Below are 22,853 nucleotides of genomic sequence, written 5' to 3' on the forward strand. Positions count from 1 at the left end.
ACTGGTTTATTGAATAAAACTGTATTCTTCATATTTAAATTAGACCAATATTAAATCATTTTTAATTCAGTGTTTTCATCAAGAGTAATTTATTTTGATTGAAAGTTTTAATATGACTCACAGTTTAAATTCATTCAAACACGTTTTTTAATAACTTTAAGATTGTGACAATTTATCCTTAGCAAAGTCATATCATAGACTACATTTCTTTTGGTTACTAAAGTTACAATAAAAGCCTAAATGAATTTTAGAAATATCAATAACTGTAATTGCTACCAAAACACTACATCTCTTAAAAATTTCATAGCTACAGTTATTATGGCTGTTAAGCTGCAGCTGTCCACATTGACGTTTTTATGCTGACACCCCCAGGTAATCTTCATTATGGGAACTGCCATGAGAAAATAAAATGTAGTGAATTAAGAAACATATTAAGAATGCTACAGAAATGCTGTCATTTGCTTACATTTATGTGTTGTTTTGTGTCAGTTTTACTTTTGAATGCAAATGAATGGGTGAGATTATAGTATATTTTACCCCTGAGATAGGCAGGGGAAAGTCCTTTAGGATTACTTTAGTCTTCTGAACATCTAGTCTTGTGCTTGTCGCTGAATAACAGTCCTGTACTCTTAAAGATTGAAAATTAGTTTCCTTAACATTAAAAGTTTTCAGAGATGGGACTTGAAGAGATTGGTCTGTGTCAAGGGGAAACTACAATGATGTTGTTAAAGCATGATAATTAGCTAACTGCAGGACTGCAAAGCATCTCTAGAACAAGAGACTCTTTTCAGACCAGGAGCTGGTGTTACGTGCAGTAAACAGGGCAGGCAGGAGAGCACCCGGCTTTTTCCTTTCCTTCTAAAGGCTACTTGCAGTGGTCAGCCTAGTCACTCAAAGCAAGATGTGGTCAGTGGAACATGAAAAAGTAAAAGTTAGCTATACAGAGTTCAGCTCACACTCTCAGTAATTTCAGTTCTTCTCGCTTGTGTGAGGCTTGTCTTTCTCTAGTTGCTGTCACTGGAGCCATGTTGTTGTGCGGATGCACAGGGGAAAAATGTTCTGTTCTGCAAAGGTCAACATCTAAGGTGAATCATAGCTTGCAAGAATAGTGAACAATGACAAGGAACATCAGGGTCATGGAGAGTAAGGTAAATAAGTAGAACACTGTCAGGCAGCTAAAAGGTAAGTTTTACGATTCAGTGAAAAGTAGCATATGATAGTTTCCGACTGTCCTTCATACTGGCTATTACCAGCTGAACCCACAGGATTAGGTAATCAGTCTCCAGAATGGTACTGAAGGTCTCAGAGACTTGATCCCCATCACCAGGTATGTTATCAATGGTTTTGTCGTACTCAACAGTGACCATCTTGGTCTAGAAATGTTGGCAGAATCCTAACCTGTTGCCTCATGCTTGCTGGAATGGTCAGGTCATGGTAGAGCCAGTTTCTTTGAAGACTACTGAATAAGAAAAAACGCACCTGTTTTCAGCTTCTTTTGTCTAGGATCACAAAATAAATAACATTGTATATAGATTAAATTCATAGGAAATAAACCTTTCCTTGGTTCTCAACAAGAGAACTGCAGCATAGTTTTCTTGTATTATCCTCAAGACTTTGCAGATGTGGAAACTGCAACTTACAGAGTTGTTTTTTGGTGGTTTTTTTCATATTAACCAAAATTTTCTTTTGCATGTATTAAAATGCAAAGCATAAGTATAACCAAGTAATTTTTGCTGCTTATAATGTAACACAGTACATACATATATTATTGATAATACAGTATCTGTATAAGGTAATCGCTTGGATTCAAAACTCAAAAAGTAGCAGTCTTATTGTCACTATTCCCATAGCAGTTGTCAGTATGTATCTGCCTGCTGCTTCAAGGAAGGAATTATATGTTATATTATGGGAGGTAAGTGCTATATCTGTTTTCTTCTGTACTCTGTATAGTTTGTGGAGTACAGTTGTTTGAATTGTTCAATTGTTGTCAAGAGCGCAGAGGCAAGGCTAGGAAAGCCGTTTATTTCAGTGTCTCCCAAGTGACATCCAAGCAGCTGAGTAGCTAGAAGTTGTGGCTATCAGTGCACAAAGCAGTTGATACAAAGAATCAAACAAAACAAAAAATCTGCTTAAAATTCAGTTGGTTTTGTCATCTGGTCAGTTTTCATGTGCTAGCTCTCTTTGAAGTACCTAAGGCACTGAATCTCTTGATGTTTCAGACTTATAAATTTAAAAAGGATTAAATATTACCTTTCCTGAAAGATACTTTCTTAGAGCATCCTAACTGCTTTTTAAAATGACAAAACCAAGACACAAATGAAGATATATTTTGGCTCACTTGCTGAGTACACCTTTCATTCTAAGCTCAAGAGTGTAATTGTCTACATAAGTCTTAATTTACTTAAGGAGACTTGTGGTACTAACTGCATGTATTTCATCTGTTAGGATGTACCAATTAAATCCACCCATCTAGACCATAAAAAGTTAGATCAGAAAAGTAATGCTGAATGCTTCAATTTAGCAAATTAGAATAATCTGTAAGGGATTCTTAGCTGTAGAAAATAGAAAACATATTGTGCTTCACAAATGCAAACTATATTAAAACCTCAGTTTGGTTCCTGACTGTATTTAAAAAAAAAAAATAATAATTGTGCTTATTACTGTTTTGGATGCAGTCTTTCTTTCTAGGGTATTGCAATAAGTGGGAAATGTGCCTAGTATCTGAATACATTCTTATATTAAGAAAGATTTAATTGTATGATATATGGCATTCATACTCCACTTTCAGGATAAAATTGTATTTATGTCAACGGCCATGGACAATGTAAAATAGACTTATCAAAGGTTATGCTTTTATTTTCAAGAGACTGGCGACAGCAAAACCTGTATTTTGTAGTTGTTTAGGCATACTAATGATGTTTAACTGAGGTACGTAAGAAATATGTTGACAAAATGGTCAATACGTTCCTGTGTAAAATCAAATATGGGCTACTGCTGTTTCTCCCTCCAAAGTTCGACTTCTGAGGGAAGGTACAAGACCAGACTGATGAACTGACTGATCTGGTCTAGCACATAGTGTTTGTCCTCCCATTGCTTCAGCCATTTAGATATTTATGCTTTTCTAAAGAAAATGATGGAGTTCTAGTGTAGAATGTCTTAATACAATGTCTTACATTAAGTTCACAAGCCTTTCAAAAACTGAATAGCTTCTTCAAACATTGGAAGTTGTTAGTGGTAACAACAAATTGCTGCTTTTTCTTTAAACTGGTAATTAAGGGCAAAAAAACCCTCCAGACCTTTGGAAGAGATATAATATTGAAGGCTCTGGTACTACATACAGCTTGTGTAATTATACACTTCAGTAAAGATACAGTGCTTATAAAATAAACTTTCCTTTAGGAAAATTAAGTATGATATTTATTAGTTCAAATTCTCGATGTACGTATTTTCTAGGTCTCTAATAATTTTGAGAAAAATCCCAACATTGATAACACATCTTGCAGAAAGTGTAGCAGTTACATTAAGGTGAAGCTAAATTCCGAACGTTTCGTCTTAGTCGTTTCTGGATCACTTTTTGTAATGTACACTAGAGGGCAATCTGTTACTTCCCAGGGGAGACTGAAGCTCCAGTGTTGGCTAGTGGCAATATATGGATTCCATATTAATGGAATATTAATATTGAAAAGTATTAAGGATTTTGGATACTTTACTTAGCTGTCCCTTTGGAAGCTTTGTGATCGACAGTTGTTTTGATTTTAGTGGGCTAAGTAGAACTTTTCTTCCTTGGTTTGAGTCTTGTCATATCAATCAGATAAAATAATCAAGTTCTGACATGTCTCTGTTCCAGTAATGACACAGGCTGATGCAATGACAGTCAGCATTTATCAGTTTTGAAACATTGATCTTTTTCTGGAACTCGGAAGAATGATTGACCATCTGTGCCTGATAGCACAGCATTGTAGTACTGAACAAAAATAGATGTGTTTTTATGCTGTGCCTCTAGAATGTATCATATCTGCCTGCTAGACTCCAGAGCGTGAATTTTCTTTTCCTAAATCAAACATTTAACAGACTCCTAGTCTAAGATAAGATTTCCATTCCTGTGCTAGGATAGATAAATAAAAGTATCTGTGGGAAAAACTGACACTTCATATATTTTTAGTAAGTTCTTTTTTTTTACTACTTAACTGGACATGATTGCATATAATGAAATAATAATCTGATTATAAACATTAACAACTCAACAGTTTTTGATCAGAAAACTGAAGACTATTTTTGTCCATCTTGGTTTTTCTCCCCTGTATATGCTGCTTTTTCCCTCCATCATGATTTTTGCTTCTGCAGACTTTGTGACTTGAGATCAAAATATATTCCAGTGGAGCTGGTGCTCTAAACCTGTCCAGTATTGTGTTGTCTTAGTTTTTCAGTGCATTCATTTCTGGCAGTTATTGTAACTTGTGTATGTTTGGAGATGGTGGTGTTTATTTTCACTTAAAATAATTCCATCATTCCAAGTTTGTGACAAGTTCTGTAAAGGCAGATTGTAGGTATTTTCTCAAAACTGGTGAAAAGCTGATCTAGGAACCTGCCATAATTAGCTTTGTTTCATGAGAAAGAGTTTAGGATTGTGTTGAAGTATATAAGTTGTATATGAAGTGTTCAGCTTCTTCCCTGTTCTCTTGTTCCTAACCCAAGCTTTTTTAAACAAAATTGCCAGAGATGCAGAAACCTTTAAGTGGAAGTTCCAGCAAGTTTCACTGAAGTAAGTGGTCGGGAAGAAAAGAGAAATTAATAATGCTGGCATTGGAGAAAACACAGCATGAGCTCAAGTCTTGTTAGGAGTTGCAGATCCCGTGGAAGATGATTTTGAATGGCCTAATAGCAAGAAGAGTCTTAGTTTTAGTGTTTTCACGTTATTTCATACTAAGGAATACAGAATAGTGTCCTTAGGAAGACAGGCATCATTGGTTTAATTGCCCTCAGAACTGCTTATGTAGTTAAAAAATATGAGGGGAACACTAGAACTTCATTGTCTGTGGTTTTGTTGGCTTTTAATTTGCTAATGTGCTCAAGATTGAAAACTTGAATCAAATTTGATTTTAAACAGTTTAGCTGACAGGCTTTTTCTCTAGTGGAGAAGGCACTTCTCATAGCAAGCTGGAAGGAGTTACAGTACTGTATGTGACGTTGTGCCAGTCATGTCTGCTCTTAACGTGACTGAGCTAGATAACAGCATTGCTGAAGTCTTAAAAGACTTGTAGCAACACTTGAGATGTTTTGTAGTGCTTTTAGGTTTGTTTTCCAGGTTGGAAGTGCAAAATGTCAGGTATGGTAGCTGTCTTATGGGCAGTTTGAGAAATTCTAACAGCAGCTTCTGTCTCCCTCCTTTTGGCTAGTTAAGTCAGAATATAAATCAAGATAATGAAACTCAGTTGTTATTCTATAGCTGATGATATTGTCAACTATGGGCCAGAAATTAATTAACTTTTTTATGATTATGCTTCTTTTTCCTGACGTGGATGAAACTGGGATAGTAGCTTTGAAAAAAGGCACTCAGCCCATAGGCTTATAGCACACTGGATTATGCATAGCAAGTCTGTAAATAAAATACAGTTTCTATGTCAACCTCTAGATACAGTTTATTTTTGCATGCTTGAAAATGATGCACAACTTTATAGAAAAATTGGGTTAAATAACTTTAAAAGTTAAAAAAAGAGGAAAATGTGAATTTCCTCACATTTTTAAGTAGTCCAGAAATCCTTTTTCCCAGAATAAAAAGTTTTGGGAATTGGCATTGGGGGTTTGTTTTGTTTTTTATAAGTCTGTTAGTCCATTATCCTGCTATTTTTGTTGTTGTTGCTACAGAGGCAACTTAAGCTAACAAGAAGCCGTTTGTGTAATATTACCAGGAGGGAAACAGACTGTTCACTCGCCTGTAATATGTCATTCAGAAACAAGGTGTACTGCTAAGCTGTTGCATCCTGTTAAGTCCTTCTCCGTCCAGTTACTGCAGGACTGTTCTAGAGTACATTTGCCAGGGTTTCCTCAATGCAAAGTTAAAAGACCAGACAGATGAGTTTTCCAGCATCTCACCTGGGAGGCTGTTTGTCACTTAATTGCAGCAGTGCTAGGCAGCTTAAATGAAGTTTTTTGGCCTGAATTTTCCATTTGCTCCTTTTCATCCCATCACTGCTACTTAGAGTTCTTTGGGACCTCAACCATTGCAATCTTTGTGTTTTGTATTTCAGATAGTTCTAGACTATCAGGTGGTCTTCTCCTTCATCCTTTTTATGAGATGAAATATGGCTGGTTTTGCACTGTATCCAGAACAGTAACATAAGAATGTTTTCCATCTGTTCTCTAGCTTGCCTATTTCTGTAGGGATTTTGTCAGTTTACACACCATGTTCAGTGTGCCTGCAATGAATGGCACTTTCATGGGAGAATTCCAGCAAAACCCAAATTGTCAGCAAAGTGCTATTTATTGTTCAGTACATACCCAACTGGCAGTAGCATAGACTTTACTGTTGCAGTGTTTTTGGGGCACTGAAATGCAAGTCCATCATTTTCTTGGATGTTGAAGATCCTTGGTACTTTTTAAAAAGGAGGGGAATGGTGGAAGGGGAAGGTAATTCTCTTAACATGCCTAGAGTCCAAATGAAATTAGGCTGGAGACCACAAATCACTCTAATTTCAGAACCTCAGAAAACTCATTCTCTTCATAATGTCTGCTTAACAGATGTAGAGCACATCACCCCAAAGATGGTGATGTTTCCAACAGAATCCTCTGTATAAGATTATCCACAGCTGCATGTTTCTGTAGGTGAAGGAAGTTATTTAAGTGTTTGGTTAAATTAATAAAATTGCTTTGGAATATCAGCTTTATTGATATTTTTTGGGGGGAGGGGGTATGGAAGTTTAGGAATTTAAGGTAGCTGATTTTTTTTTATGGTGTTAACTGTTAATTCCATTATATTAGTATTTCTGTCTGTAGAAAATTCTAACTAGCTGTAAAACTGAAGGCTTATAACTAGTCAGGAGTGAATGCACCTTTTAATATGTCAGATATTTTCAGCATTTACTTGCATAATTCTCTCCTGAAAAGTATTACTAATTAAATTGTGACATCAGAGAATGCATTTTTGTTGGGTTTTTACCTGATTGAAAATTCAGTGTAATTTTCATATTGTATCTTTTATGTGCAATAATTGAATGTTGACTCCTTTTGTCACTCCAGGAAGTGGCAAAAAGAACGTTTGAAGAGCAAAGAACGTGAAACAGATGAGGAACTTTCTGAAGAAAGTGACACTGAATTTGAAGAGGGTTTCAAAGTTCCAGGATTTCTCTTCAAAAAGCTTTTTAAGTACGTACTGTGTACTTTATTTTAATACTATACTGCTGTTTGCTGTTAATAATATTCGTCAGTGATTTCTAGATGCCTCTTGCTGTAACTTTTACTTCAGTGAATGATGCCTTAACTTTTACTTCATTTGTTTCTGTAGGATTATTTCTTTAAAAGAAAGGATCAAACCTCAAAGAAACTAATTTATTATAAGCAAAAAATGCAGTTACATGAAAATACAGATGATAACAGCCTGAAGTCAATAATGTGAATACAAATTAACTGAACTTCGAATTGAGAAGCACTCGTCTATTTTTATAAATGCTTTTTTTTATTATTAAGAGCTTGCTTTTAATTCAGGTGTGGAGTGGTAGAATAACTATTTGGAAGTATAAGGTGTTGGCAAGTTTTGGTAAGTGAAAACAAGTGTAAGTGTTTCTGTGATTGGGTTGAGTGAGTGAAATTTTCTGCCAGTAAAAAATATAGACTTTAACTCGGGGGTCCTCAAACTATGGCCTGCGGGCGGGATACGGCCCCCCAGGGTCCTCAGTCCGACCCCCGGTATTTACAGAACCCCCACCCCCCGCCGGGGGTTGAGGGGGGGAAACCAAACAGCCGCAGATGGCTGCCTGCCACTTCATCCGCGCGCCAGCCCCCTGGTTAAAAAGTTTGAGGACCCCTGCTTTAACTTTTTCTTTAATTACTCCAAGTAACTGCCCATAATTCATACCATAAAATAGTCTTGAATATTTTGCCCTGTAAAGTTTTAAAATACAGAGAATGTGTTCTTAATGCCTTTAGTATATAGGAAACATTCCACAACTCATTCTTTAGTTATTTAATGCTGGATTACAGGTTTGGATATGACTGCTTTCTGTTTCAGTCTTTTTGAGACCATGGTGCCCAGTGACACTTTCAAGTTCATCTCAAAAAGCTGTTTACAAAAGGTAGTCCAAACAAGCTAGCAGCTGACAAGTTACCTTCCTCCATAATTTCTCCCATAACTTTCATGCATAATAGGCTTGAATTCAGTTTTGCTGGCAACATTTGCACATCAGGAAAAACATCCTCTCTTTCAAAAGCTAACTCTCCAAAAGCTTAAAATTAGTGTAGTAGAAAGCCCTGCTTTATAATGGGCATGCGTGATATCCCTTCCAACAGGACCACTTAGTCTTAACCTCAAAGAAATTATTACTGTTGTCCTGCAGTTCCTCAGAAGGAAAGCACTAGTTCTGAAATGGAATTGAATTAATGACTTGGTTGCCAGGACCATACACAGCCAATATGTGGTCTCCAGTTGTTTACACAAAGGTACTGCAGGAGTAATCCTGAGAACGGATGTGTGGTCTGAGCAGCACAAAGGGAATTGAAATAAAGCAGACAACTAAAAATTAATCTTAGCTATATCAGCCTCACTAATGAAGGGTATCCCTGCAAGCATGAGTCAGTTGGCAAAACTTCTTAAGTGGTTAGAAAGATCAATTCAGTTGAATGATTCGTCTGACTCGTAACTTAATTGCTGAAATCTCCAATGTAGGAAGGCCCATAGTCATTAGGTATTAAACTTGGAGTTCTGAGCAAGTTTAGTACAAAGCATCGAAGTATATTGACCCAAGGAGGTGTATAGCAGTATACTGTAAGTGATCTTCCCGCATAGTTGAACGTAATTCCAAAGAAGTTAGCTTACGCTAGAAACAGTAGACCCTTAAGTTTGTTCTCTGGTAAGCCTGTTAATGTGGATGATTAGTTTCTTCCCTATATACTTGTCTGCTTTGAGGGACATTCAGCAAGAATACCATTGGTGCTGCTGTAGAACAAAACCAAACATAGTGAGCAAGACTGACTTACAAACATTGCCTTAACTGTCTGTGCTTAGCCTGAGAGAATGCTGTCTGTATGAACAAGAAACCAGGTTTCTTCAGTATTTGCTTTCAGTGCATGATTTGCCAGATACGTTTAAATACTTTTTTTTTTTTTCTCAGCAACAACGCAGCTAAACTCTGCTAGTTACTATGGTGAATTTTGAGGGATGCATCACAGCATGATTGCTCCCTCATGTGAAATACAGTCCAAACATAACTATTTTGAAAGACCTGGCAACATCTTTATTTTCCTTCTATGATATTTTTAGACTGAAACAAAAATTGGTGCAATGAAAGCGTAAGATTAAAGAGAATTTATTACTTCTCCATATAACCGTAAAACATTAGGGAGGGGGATTTTTTTTTCTTTTGCGTAGTTGCTATTATTGCATGTTTATATGATTATTCAAAGAAGGTACTGCATCTTTTCCATTTTTAGGTAACCTTGGAGCAGAATTTTTCACAAACTTAATTCTCTAAAGTGGAACTTACTCAGGAGAAGGGGGAGAGCAAGGAAGATGCTTATAAATGTGGCTACAGTGATTACATCACTGGGTGTAATCCTGAGAAATAATAGAACGTAATATCAGGAATTTCTTGAATGGTTGTCTTCTGAAGAGACATGTTGGACATTAGTCTGGGGGAGCAGCTTCTGACTGGAATTTGGGTTCTCTCCAGTTCTCTAATTTCTCCCAGAAAATGCTTTGTCTTGATAAAATATAGTAATGGTAGCATCTTAACCTGATTATAGCTAATCCTGTAAGCCATTTCATAGTTGTTTTTAGGTTCCTGCATTTTTAAGCTGAATTAATTTCTAATAAAAGGGTTTTTTAAGTTTGCCTTGGTATGATGCATTTGAGACACCAGCAGATAGTATGACGTCTGAACCATTAGGTGTGTTCTTTGATCATCTTTTTCTAACTGCTCAAGCCATTTGTTTGTCCCTGTTTAGCACTCTCTAAATCCATACAGAACTCACCATAAATTCATTTTTAATAGTACTTTGTAGACACTAGTGTCATTGTAGTCCTAAATATTATTTGTTCAGAGAATGAAACAGAATTTTGAAATGTACATGGCAGTGCCCTAAAATGAAAAATCCCTGTTAACAACAACAACAACAAAAAGTGTTTTGCCTCTTTGCTGTGCTCTGCACTCCAGGAATGCATGCCATCAAGAAAATGAAATAGGTAACCTTGTTCTTCCTCTTAAGTTACAAGATGTAGAAGTGCTGAAATGTGTATTTTATGTTTTTAATTGTAATTTAAATATACTGTTTCTTCATTTCTTTCTGTTCTGTTTTGAGTTTAACCCACACACATGATGTGTTATTGCTGCTGGTCTCTCTGTTTCATACATGTCCTAAAGGGATTCTCAGTCCAGCATCTTATCTCCACCTTTTTAGCTTGCCATGGTAAATCCTGCTTTCCAGTCTGCTTCTTTTAGTTGGAATGTATTTTGCATTGTTGCCTATATAGTTTCCAGTGAATGACTGTGAGTAGAAACTGCTCTGATACTCTCACATAGTAAGGCTCTGCCGCATCCCATTCACTGGAATGGTTTCTATTGTTTTGCCTTGCAAAACATTTTGCCTTGTTGGCTTTTTCTTCTTTGAAAGAGACTAAATGTTATTAAATGAATTTATGTAAAAAGAAAGCATGCTTTGGCAGGTATGATCAGTTTTCACAGTGGAGTGTGAAGTCTGTACCTGTTGTAAGTCAAGCTTTTCCTTCAGTTCAGGGTATATATTCCAAATGATATAGTTTACTAGACCCTTACATGTCATCTTTTTTCTGAAAAAATAATGCTTTGTTAGAGTAGCTTTCCAAGTTGCTTTTAACACTTAAAATATACATGAAATAAAATACCCTCTAATTATCATGACTATCAGTTTAATTAGAAATGTTTTAGTGTTGCATAAAGAATGACAGTCACATGTAATGTCTGAGTGCATCAAAAATGTATGACCTAGTAAATACAGCACTCATGTAAAACACACATCCAGCATGTTACTGTAACTAGTATAAGAACCTGACCAAATGATTAATTCATGAGTACTTTCTGTTATGCTCTGTATTATCAAACATTTGCCATCTTCTTTTTCGTTGTTTTAGGTACCAGCAGACAGGTGTTAGGTGGCTCTGGGAATTGCACTGCCAGCAGGCAGGAGGAATTCTGGGAGATGAGATGGGATTGGGCAAGACCATCCAGATAATTGCCTTCTTGGCAGGTCTGAGCTACAGCAAGATGAGGACTCGTGGTTCAAATTACAGGCAAGTGCTCCTCTGCAGACTGTCAGTCTGTGGAGCTCAATGAATATTTCATCAGATGTATTGCTAGTGGAGGAGGGTCCTGTGAATTATTAATGACATTTCAATTACAATATTCCTTTAATTCTTTTAGTGGGGGACATCAAAGGAAAAATTTTACGAGACAATGGAGCTGTAGGGCAGGAAAAATTAAACATGTAACACTTTTAATGAATTCCAGGCATTGATGCTTCATTTTGCAGATGAGCCGCTCTAGATATTTTGGGTCAATACAGTGTCTAAGGTTAGCTTCCACAAATGGATTGTTTACAAACTCAATTACATTAATATCAATAGTTTACACAATATGGAATTTTAAATTAGATATAATACCTTTAGTTCCATTTATTAAATTTTACATCAAAATATTTGTTCTGGCAAGCAACCAGGTAAATGCTTTACAGGAAGTAGCAAGCTGATTTTCAGTGAAAATTAGAGTTTCTGATAGTCAGGGAGTTATCCATGCCAAAAAAAATAGTGAGAATGGTAACTTGTACAGAAGAATTTCCAGCTGCTTTTTTTAATTGTTATTTTTGTTTTTCAAAACTATGCTAGAATGACTGGCCTTTCTTACAGGATAGTTTATGTTTTGTTGTTACTTTTTGTTTTTCAAAACTATGCTAGAATGACTGGCCTTTCTTACAGGATAGTTTATGTTTTGTTGTTACTTTTTGTTTTTCAAAACTATGCTAGAATGACTGGCCTTTCTTACAGGATAGTTTATGTTTTGTTGTTACTTTTTGTTTTTCAAAACTATGCTAGAATGACTGGCCTTTCTTACAGGATAGTTTATGTTTTGTTGTTACTTTTTGTTTTTCAAAACTATGCTAGAATGACTGGCCTTTCTTACAGGATAGTTTATGTTTTGTTGTTACTGAGCAATGCTTTAAAATTCTTTTTTCACAGGTGAAATTACGGGAAAAGATACTTGTTGGTGTCCTTGGATTTACAAATGCATGCATGAATAATCCTTGATTTTTCTAGTTCTGTTGGCCTGTTTACCTGATACAAATTGCTACATGCAATTAAGCAAATATCATAGTACTATACTAAACAAAAAAACTAACTTGATATAGAGGCATATTTAAATTATGTTCAGCATGTAGATGAGCTGTAAAATAATGCTTTAAAGAGAAAATATTACTGTCTTTTCTTCAGTTGCTTCCTACTGTAGCTTTTATATAAAAAAACCCCTCCAGATCCTCCATCACTCGGGCTGGCTGATTTACTTTGACTATGGCTGCCTGATTTAAGGATGCTACTGTACGGATTATTTTGTGTAGGGTTGGAGAACCACTGAGTTGATGGAAATCCTTCAGGAACATTTCTTGACACTGTTAAACAGTTGCAGCTTAAGTCCTAAGATACTGCAGTGACACTACAACAAAACTTTGAAAAGGCCAAAATATAATGGCAAACTTAAGTTGCAGTGTTCTTTCTGCATGTAAGATAATGTGTTCAGCTTCATTGTTTGGCTGGTGCAGTCATTAAGTCCATCACGATAGTAATTCCACAGCTGGAGACAAGGTTTAATTTTTTGGTGAAATTGCTGGTGAAATTAGTCAGATTTTACTCGTGTGCTTTAAGGCAGAAGGTCCAAACTAGCTTGCTTAGTTGAGCATTTTCCCCATCTGCACTCTGACCTAGGAAGCAGTAACTCTGGCTAGCTAGCTTCTGTCTGACAGTCATGTAGTCAAGTAAGCAGAAGACTTTCTGGTCAGTCTGGCTGAGAAGCAGGGATTGAGTGGACATAGCTGTGTTGTCAGCATGTTTAAATGTCTTCCAGCCTAGCTCGTATCTCATTACCTTGATGTGTAGGTGGAGCTAGCATACTACTGTATGATTCTGGCACTGCAGGCTTTTCCAGCTTCAGCTGCTCTTCTGTAAAATGAAGGTAATACTGTCATCCCTGTGCAGAATTGGAAAGGTTGTTATATTTGGAGGCACTTGAGTATAGAGACAATAGGGTCACTTTTGTTGATATTCAAAATATTCAGCTGTATTTTCTGCCAGTGAAATTTTCTGCACAAATATTCTTCAAAATAAGGTGAATAGAAAATTCCTTTTGTAAACTGCTTCTGATTTCAGTACTACTCGGATTTTGAAGGCGCCTGAAAGCTAGCTGGAGTAAGGAAGTACTTGTTTCATGGAGTATAACTATTACAAAAATTAAAATGTCTCACTTTTAGCAGTTACTGAGCCATACATGTGGGGAAAGCCAGATGTCATATCCAGAAGTGTTGCAGCTATGGTGGTGTAATATAAGGGAAGTAAGGTTTGTTATAAATCTGTTCTTGGAACCTGATGAAGGACTTGGGAGGTCCACAAGTTTGCTTGGTTCCAAATACATTATTTTAGCAAAGTTATTGCCTTTCACTACTTTATTGCATTTGAGAGATCAGATGAGAAACTCTGCTATACAACATTTATACACTGATTATTTACTCATCTGTGTTCTTCAGGATACTGAGATATAATCATACACATTACACATTAAGGCTTAGTCTCTACTATGAGTGGCAGAGACATTAATTTCCGTAGTGTTTATATAAATTAAAATCCATTGCCCCAGAAAACTTGTATTGTTCTTGCTGCCCTGTACTTTTATTTTCACTAGGATTTAGTTATCATTTCAGTTTCATTTTGAAGGCATGATTAGCCAGTGCTTGGCAGTAGAGTTGGTTATAATGCAACATGTTTTCCTCTGATATTTTTTTTAGTACTCAAAAATACTAAATATAATGTGAATAGAGCTTCCTTTTTCTTACTACTAAGTTGTAGGAATAGATCTTATTTGCAATTCTAATCATATCCAATTAAATAAGGACGAATAATGGATATTGCTGTGAAATTGAATTTTATAAACCAGAAGCAACAGAAAAAAAAGATATTTGAGTATATTGATCATATGTGATATTGACCATCTTAATAGCTTATGATAGTATGATGCAACTGTGAAAAAGAGACAGAATATGTCATGACGTATATTTGGGATAGGAACAGGGCGGCATTATCATTCTGGTAGAAGACACTAGCAAGACTTTGGTTTGGAATGTTGTTAGTGTCACCTTTGTTCAAGGAAGACAAATATAAATTGGATGGGCAGCAGAGCAAATCTGTTGCAGCAATTGGGAGAATCAAGGATGCCTCCAAAGTGTAGCAAGCAGAAGTGCATGGTTTGTTTAGTTTTGTCAAACAGCATAGACTGGAAGTTAGATGGCTCATATAAATAAATAAAAGCTCTCAAGAGAAGAATAAAATGTTGGCTAGTGGAAAGTGGTTGGAGCCAGACTAGACACTATAGGAGTTTCACAACAGAGCAGAGGGGGTGTGGATTTTTTCTGAAAATTGATCAAAGGAAGTGTGAACTCTCTGTTTAAGCTGAAGGAAGGGAAAAATCCAGGTAAACCCAGGATGTGAGCTTGTTTGATACAGACCAGGGGAATAAAGAGAAGTAATTTGTTACTACCCCTGAAGAATTGAGGATCTAATACGTTCTGGGAAAGTTGGCTTTTTTGCTGTAGATATTAAGAGCAGTAGCAGTGGTTGTTTGGATTCATAACATAGTTGAAGTTACTGCATCTCCAACTCCTAACTACCCCATGGATTGCTGGGAGGTTTTTAATTAGACTATATGAGGTTGTTATATAATACTTTTTCCTAATAAAAGAGATAAGAAACATCCAGGTTGTTATTCTGCATATGTATAAGCTTTTAATAAAAAATATTATTTCTTAATGTCAGCAGTTTCTGAAGGCATTAACAGGGGTTTTTTTAAAGCAAGGTATTGCTGGTGTCTGGGAAATCCTTCTTTATTGCTGTATGCTTGTGATCTTGAATGTATACTGTGATCTTTTAAATTGTTTATGTATTACCACTTGAATAGTACGGAGTCAGCCAGACACAGATCAGTATGTGGTAACTGTAGCTATTGCTTCTGTTTGCAAACTCATTTTGTTCTGTTTTTTAAAGAGCAAATGAATTTGAAAAAAAACTACCAGTAACCACTACTTAATGTATCGCCTATATGACTGTTGTTATTTGTTTGTCATAGTAATATTTCTTGTTTGGCTGTTGTGCAAGTAATTTTTCGCTTCTTAACCTTAAGAGTAGCTCTGAACTTAATATACAGAAAGACTTTGTTTCAAACATTCTCAGTAATTCTCAGAAACAATCATATGATTATGAATAAGAAACTTACGAGACAGTTTAAGCCCAGCTCAGACCTCAGCTTCCATGGATGATATATTCTGCTGCTTTAGAGTCCTTGTCTTATCTGTAAATTATGGTGATAATAGTACAGTACATTACCAACATGAAGTAGAACACCTGTGTGTAAGTCCATTTGTGAGACTCCAGCTACATATTCTTTTTAATAGAAGTAATAAAATAGTTGTTTGTTAATGATTTCATCTCTCTTATAGAAACAGCAGTCACCTAAACCTGATTTGTATTACCACAGGAGGAAGTTCCCTTATGCCTTATTGTTTGGAGCTTTTCTATTTCTGTGTTTTATCTTGATAGATGCATCCATTAACTGTTCAGTGGATAGGTTCTTACAGCAGTACCCCTTTCATTTTCCTTTAAAAAACACTCGAAGAAAACCAAAGTGCCAATTAATTTCCATAGCTCTCATATTCCACTTGAACTATAAAGTGTGTCATTTTAATATGTGTGTATTTTAATGAGTCACTTAATAAAGGGTATTTATTTCATGTTAAAGTTTGGGTTTTTTTCTTGAATACTTTATATAGGTATCAGGGATTGGGTCCAACAATAATTGTTTGTCCAGCTACTGTGATGCATCAGTGGGTAAAAGAATTCCATACGTGGTGGCCTCCATTTAGAGTCGCTGTTCTCCATGAAACTGGCTCGTATACCAACAAAAAGGTAATGATTGACATCCATTTTGTAATTCCAGAAGCTTCTCTTTTTTTTTTTTCCTTTTGTGCTAGCCAAAAAAAAAAAAAAAAAAATCCTCTGCCTGAATGTTTCTGTGCAAGCTTGTGCTCTTTCTCTGATGGTTTTTGAAGAACAAAAGTTCACTGTCTTGTATAGATTTGTTAGGAAACTGGACAAAAAAGAGATTACATGGAGTACATTTGTATTATGATATAGACTAGCGTTACCTGACCAAGTTACACATAGTAACAGGTCTCTTGCTCTGATACTGGTGAATTCTTTCCTTGCACTTCCATGCATCAGTATGTCATTGAACTAATATTTAATATGTTTTGCTTGCACAGGCGATTTCTCTTAGTTGATTGGTGTGTCAGATGATATCACCTAGTCTCATTTTCTTTAATGAGTGTTACTTTGTTGGTTTTCTTTCTTTCAAGCAGTGCCTTTTCTGTCTTTTAATTTTCTTGGCCAGTCTCTTAATATGCATGTTCTTATTCCATTTCTTAAGTTGATAAGCCTGACTTGTCTGAAGTTTCAGGCCTTGGATTGGAAAACTTAAATTTTTGTTTTCCCTTGGCCTCATCTTTCAGATACTTAAATGGATTTTTCAGGATTCAGCAAAGCATTTTTAAATTTCTCTTTAAATATTTATTGAATTTCTTGTAATAACATTAAAATGATATGGTACTTAATTGCACTTGATTAAACGTATTCTGAGGTAATTGATGCAGTTACAGTACATGGCAAAAAAGCAACAGCACGTTCTAATGTGCTAATAGTTTCCTGTTGTTCAATCAACTCGGTATGTTTTTAAACCATAAAAGTCTTGTTGACCTCAACAACATGCTCACGTGTCTTCCTAAATTAAATGATGTGTGCTTATTTTGGGGTATTTGTTAATGAATGCACTTGACAGACTGGCTTAAATTTTTCCATCTGCAGGAATAGTCAGGTTTTCAGGACTTTGCCTTCTCGTTGTCCTTCCACAAATGCCTACTCAATAACTTAAAATTCAAGGAATGTGGATGCCATATGATCACTTTAGATAGGTTCAGTTCTCTAATTCTACCCTAATGTCTCATCTTCTGAGAGATGCAGCAGTAAGCTTTAAACAGTTGTCACTGGTGATGTAGTCTTCACTTCATGCATGTTTTTTCCTAGATGCCTCTTAATCAGAGAAGAGAAAGCCTATGACTGAAGTAAACAAAACAAAAGACTTAACAACCAAACTTTCCCTTTCTAGTTGTTCTTATGCCTGCAAGAAAAAGTTTACTTCTAAGTTGTTAGCATAAATAACACGTGTATACTCTCCTAGTATATGGATCCTGCCTAGAATTTCTTTTTGATATATATTCTTTCTATGAATATGTTTAGTGCTGATCTGATCTCATGGCAGTTCCATCTTCTGATAACCTATGGCATTACAGGAGACTAATTTTGCATATGTTAGCTTTATAATACTCATCGAGGGACCATTCTGCCTTTATGCTTATTTAAGGTTAGGAAATTAAAATTATGGTTAGACTACATAAGAACATACATTTGATCTTTGATAGATATTAATTTTATATGGCCAAAACTCAAGTCACTGTGCACCTGTAGTCCCGGTGTTGCACAGACCTGTTTGGAATTAAACTGAGAATTCCAGGATTCACCTGTTCTGTTTAGTATATCATGGTTTATCACAAAGTAAATGAGAAGAGTTTTGTGCTGGACAGCTAGCTTGCCAGGAGAGACAGGACTGGGGAACTGAACATCGTTACCTGCTTTTGAGTGAGAAAGGTCACTTCAGGTTCTAGATTAACAGGTTATAATGGTCTGGACTGGTGGAAGAACTGTCCCCCAAACTAATGGGACACCAGACAGTGAAGATCTTAATGGATTTTGAGGGATGCATTATCCTACAGTAGCTGGCCAGCAGGCTGTTTGTGGTAAAACACAGTATTGCATCCTGTTCTGTACAGGCCTGTGAAAGAACAAAGGATCTCTAAGGAACAGATAAAGACTGATCTTAAAACTATTGAGGGAGAAGTCTGGAGGAAAAAGAGTTAAGCAATGACAGGTGTCCATAAGGCAAGGCAGTGCTTTGTAGCAGAGACAACAGATGAAGTTTCATTTGATAAAAATTAAGTTGATCTTTTAGGTTAGATGATCTGTGTAATTATTACCGTGACATTGTCAGAAATCCTGAAATATTAGCAAACATTAAATCTTTCACTGCTGGTGAAATTACATGCTTTTATGAATAGGTATTTTCTGTTGCAGCTTCTAAGGTACCAAAGCATCAATGCAAGATCCTGTCTCCCAGTTCCTTTAGACTTACGAACAAAAGTATTTGCTTGGTGGTGAAGAGTGGGGAAGACATCTGTTCGATTACTTTATCATAAATTGATACTAGGCAATACCTTGTGCATCTTTTTGGTTAATGACACTTCAGTATTACAAAAGGACTTCTGAGCAATGTGGTGACTGAAAGGCTCACCAGTTATTACATTGGCGTATCCTCTCTTGCCAGTCCATTTTCATTTTCTTTGCAAGCAACTTTAGGATTTTCCCAATAATAGAATGAAATAACAGCCTGAATTGTGAGCACCAGATTTGCTGCAAATCTGGTCAGCCTGTTTCAGACAGGTCATTGAGACATCCTGCTTAGATATCTCTGCTGCTATAGTATTGTGTAGGTTTTTAGCGTATGTGATGCTTGGAAAGAGAGACTACTTCATTCTTGTGCTAAAATAACAATGGCAGACAATTTTGGCATAAAGGGAGAGAAGTCTAAACTTCCAGTTTCCCCTTTGAAATAGACTAGTAGTTTAAAGTTCTTCAGCTAGCCACAAGGGAAGGCAGATTGGTATTTTAAATGATGGAAGGAAGACACAATAGCAAGTTGGATAGGTTTCCAAGACTTCAAAGCTAGTTTAAAGCATTTTAATGAAATGCAAAACTTAGTTTCTTTAATTATTATTTGTGATCGCAGAAGATCATTGGTTCTCCTATAATAATAAATGTGCTTAAGTTGGAAGCAGTAGGAAGAACCAGATTTAAGTAATAGTCTTCCCCTATGAAGTCAGCTTTCAGTTTAGTATTTGTGGCTAAATATGTCCTGTGGTGCTGTCTTATGCTACTAACCTCCTGCTATGGTTTACACTCAAATCTGGTGTAGCTTAAAGTGACTTGTAAATATCAGGTGCTCTGAGATCTCTAAGGATAAGAGAAAATGAAGTAGTAAATCTAATGTCATGTATTACAAATACTGTTTTATTTATGGCATAGAACAGAAGATAAGGGGAAGAAAGGTCTAAATATAGGAAAAAAAACTTTCTGTACAAAGAGCTTGTCCTGTTTCAAAACTTCTGATGGCACATGAGCATTTGTAAATCATCTAAGAGGCAACTAAAATATCTCATACAGAAGGAGGCTGAATTTTTTAAGATCAAGGCTGAACTTCTAATTTCTTGATTTTTAGAACAGGTATCACTGAGCTTAGCAATTCTTTCTGGTGGTATTTACATACCATTTGTAATGCTGTAACTTTACATTGCCTTATTCTGGTCAAATGCTGGACACACAATGCAGCCCTCAAAAGCAGTTGTCAGTTCATGATGCTTGCACATGTGGAACCATCTATTTGAAGGTGACTTTGCACGCTGAAGATTTTAGACCTTCCACCCTCACAGTAGAGTACTCAATCTACATGTAAAGAAAATAAGATTCAGAGGTTACAGTTATTGGTATGACTGCCTATGGAAGCTCTGTTTAAACCTATGTATTTCTGAGTTAAGGACCAAACTCAGATAAACTTAGTATCATGCCAGAAGAAGTAGCATTCTTGTTAAATATGTAGTAAGTGCTTTAGCTCTCTTTATTGCAACTTTTACATTATTAAACATTGTAATGTGTTCTTTTGAAGCCTTTTCATGGTGCCATTTAGATTGTTGGGGGCAGGGAAATAATGAAGAGCTTTTGTAGGTTGAATTTATGGATCTCTGGGCTTAATCATTGCTTAAGAGATAGTGATAAGCCTGAATCAAAAATGCATTCTTCAGCAGAAGTGATACACATTTGTGTAAGTCACTAGATACTCTGTAAGTTCACGCTTGCGTTAAAGGTATCTGAATGTTTAGAGAATTTTGTAGTTATCACTGCTCTAGTTCTTTCAGTTCAGTCTTAACACACACACATTTCTGTTTAAGAAAATGACCATTTTTAATACCTAATATTATAGGAGAGTTCAGGTCCTTTTAAATATTTTTTAGAAGACTACTTTTTGCAAAAAAAATATAAACCTTATTTCTGTAAGCATCAGTCAAAAAAATTGTCCTGTTTTTGTAACTTCATAAACAAACTTGTAGCTACAGTGAGGTACCAACAGGAAAAAAAAATAATTTGCTTAGAGGTGTGTCCTTAAGAATATATCATAAATGTTTTAGCCTTAAGAAGTGGTGCTTGCCAAAAGACTTATAGCCTTTGTAACATCATATGTGTCCCAGTGAAGACAAGGCAACACAACCAACTTACCACTCTAAGTTAGGAGAAAATACTGTCCGTGAATTGTAAAGGCCTCAAATACTGTGGTGAACAGAACTACAAGATCAGAATTACTCAGTCTACTTGCATGTTCCTGTATTCATTAGCATCCTTTAAAGGCCAGAGTTCAGAATTTCAAAGCTGGTAACTGTTGTGTAATCTTTTGGCATTAGTAGGATTTGTCTCTCTTAAGCTGATAGGATCTTTTTTTTTTTTGTTGGTTTGGTTTTGGGGTTTTTTTAGTTCAATAGTGCATGCCCTGAAATAATTCCCTGAAGTGTATTTCCTGGGGCGGTGGTAGGGTAGGGGAATAAATGTGCCTGAACCTAACCAAACAGGAATTAATGTATTAAAGAATATATGATAAAATAACATAAATTCAGAAATACCACAACCTTAAAACAGTGTGTATCCAATATTAGATCTCTTATCATATTTTCAAATATTTACAATTATTCCAAGAGCTGCAGCTAATGCAAAGACAACCTCCAAGAAAGTACCCAACGCAGTAAAATGAGAGTTAATAAGTGTTGTATGTGAGCTGATAAAATTGTGGTGGTGTATTTCTTCATTGTCAGCACAAATCCTTGTTTATTAAAAATTTAGCTTGAAGGAAACTTTAATTAATTACAGGTTCAGTAAATCCTGAGTAGGATTCTGCTGTGGTATGTTTACAGTGAATGGCCTTCATGTGCCTGTGTTTCACTTCTGTTCTCTCTGCTACCTGACAATGTGATTTATGGCTGTTGTTTTCTACTAGTCCACTGTTTGCCCTCTAGGAGGGATTGGTCTCTTGAGCCTCCATAATAACAGCAGCACTTTCACAAAACATCTTTTAATGACAACAGTGTAGCATTCTGTAAGTCAGGCTAATTGCAGACATACCCTATTAATTGCAAAAACTCGGAGAGGTTACATATTTTACAAGCTTTTAATTTGAAATCGCCCGAGATGATTTGTCTTAAGTGTTTGGGTAGAGATGACTACAATACTCTATGATAGGCCATTGCTGAGACTCTAGGACATGATTGCAAACTATGGGCAGTGTAAGTGTACCAGGTAAAATTAAGCTTTGGGTGTCCACCCCTGCCTAGAAAATGTACCCTGTCTGTAACATAAATTGTTCTAAAGATTACATATTTTCTGGAGAATAGTAATGTCAACATTAAATAATGTGTCATGGTTTTTTCAGGAGAGGATAATCAGAAAGTAGAAATTCTTGAACAATTAAATGCAGAAGAGCTTTTTGGATCTTGCAGTATGTCTGAGCAAGAAATTTTACAGGAAGAGATCATGGACTTTTAACACCATCTGAGTCTTTGAGATGGATATTTCCCCTTCTTTTTTGTTGGGTTTGTTTTCTTTTCTTTCAGGCACTTCCAGTAATAAGGGGTTTGTCTTTCCTTTAGCAAATTCTCTGGTGGCTCTACTTTTTTTTTTTTTTTTTTCTTTTACATTGGGTATGCATGTTTCATCCAGAATTGCCAGCCCTCCCATCATCTCCTGTTTTAAGTCTTCTAGATTTATATGTGGGGGATAAATATAAGAAAGATGAGTCTTGAATACTGTCAGTGCTGTGGAGTGTTACATCGACTGTCCCTGCCCTACATCATTTACAACTATAAAGGCTAGTAAAACTTGGGGAAAGGATATAGCTTACAAAAGAAAAACAAAATTTGAAGATTTTAAATATATTAATCCTATTAATGAGAAATGTTGAACAGAATTTAGGATTAACCAAATAGATTCTTGTGATTGTTTTTCAGTTTTTCACTTGTTTAATTTTCTTCTAACATTCTAGATCTTGCATGCAGTACACAAAGCTAGGTTTGTGAGGTGAATATAGAAGAACTTGAAGAAACCAGTTATTTTAATCAAATTTGTTTGTTCTTTCAGAGATTGCCTTTAAAAA

General features: G+C 35.9%; 1 protein-coding gene across 2 annotated transcripts in view; it reads left to right on the forward strand.

Moving 5' to 3' along the window:
• ERCC6 (ERCC excision repair 6, chromatin remodeling factor) overlaps positions 1-22,853 on the forward strand; it is a 51,062-nt gene that overhangs the window by 11,477 nt on the left and 16,732 nt on the right. For both annotated transcript variants that reach the window (XM_056351679.1, XM_056351678.1), the window contains 3 exons: positions 7,237-7,362; positions 11,318-11,476; positions 16,267-16,402. In XM_056351679.1, coding sequence (XP_056207654.1) covers positions 7,237-7,362; positions 11,318-11,476; positions 16,267-16,402 — 421 coding nt within the window. The remainder of the gene's footprint in view (positions 1-7,236; positions 7,363-11,317; positions 11,477-16,266; positions 16,403-22,853) is intronic.

This window comes from Falco biarmicus, chromosome 9 (assembly GCF_023638135.1).
Source record: "Falco biarmicus isolate bFalBia1 chromosome 9, bFalBia1.pri, whole genome shotgun sequence".
Taxonomy (NCBI): Eukaryota; Metazoa; Chordata; class Aves; order Falconiformes; family Falconidae; genus Falco; species Falco biarmicus.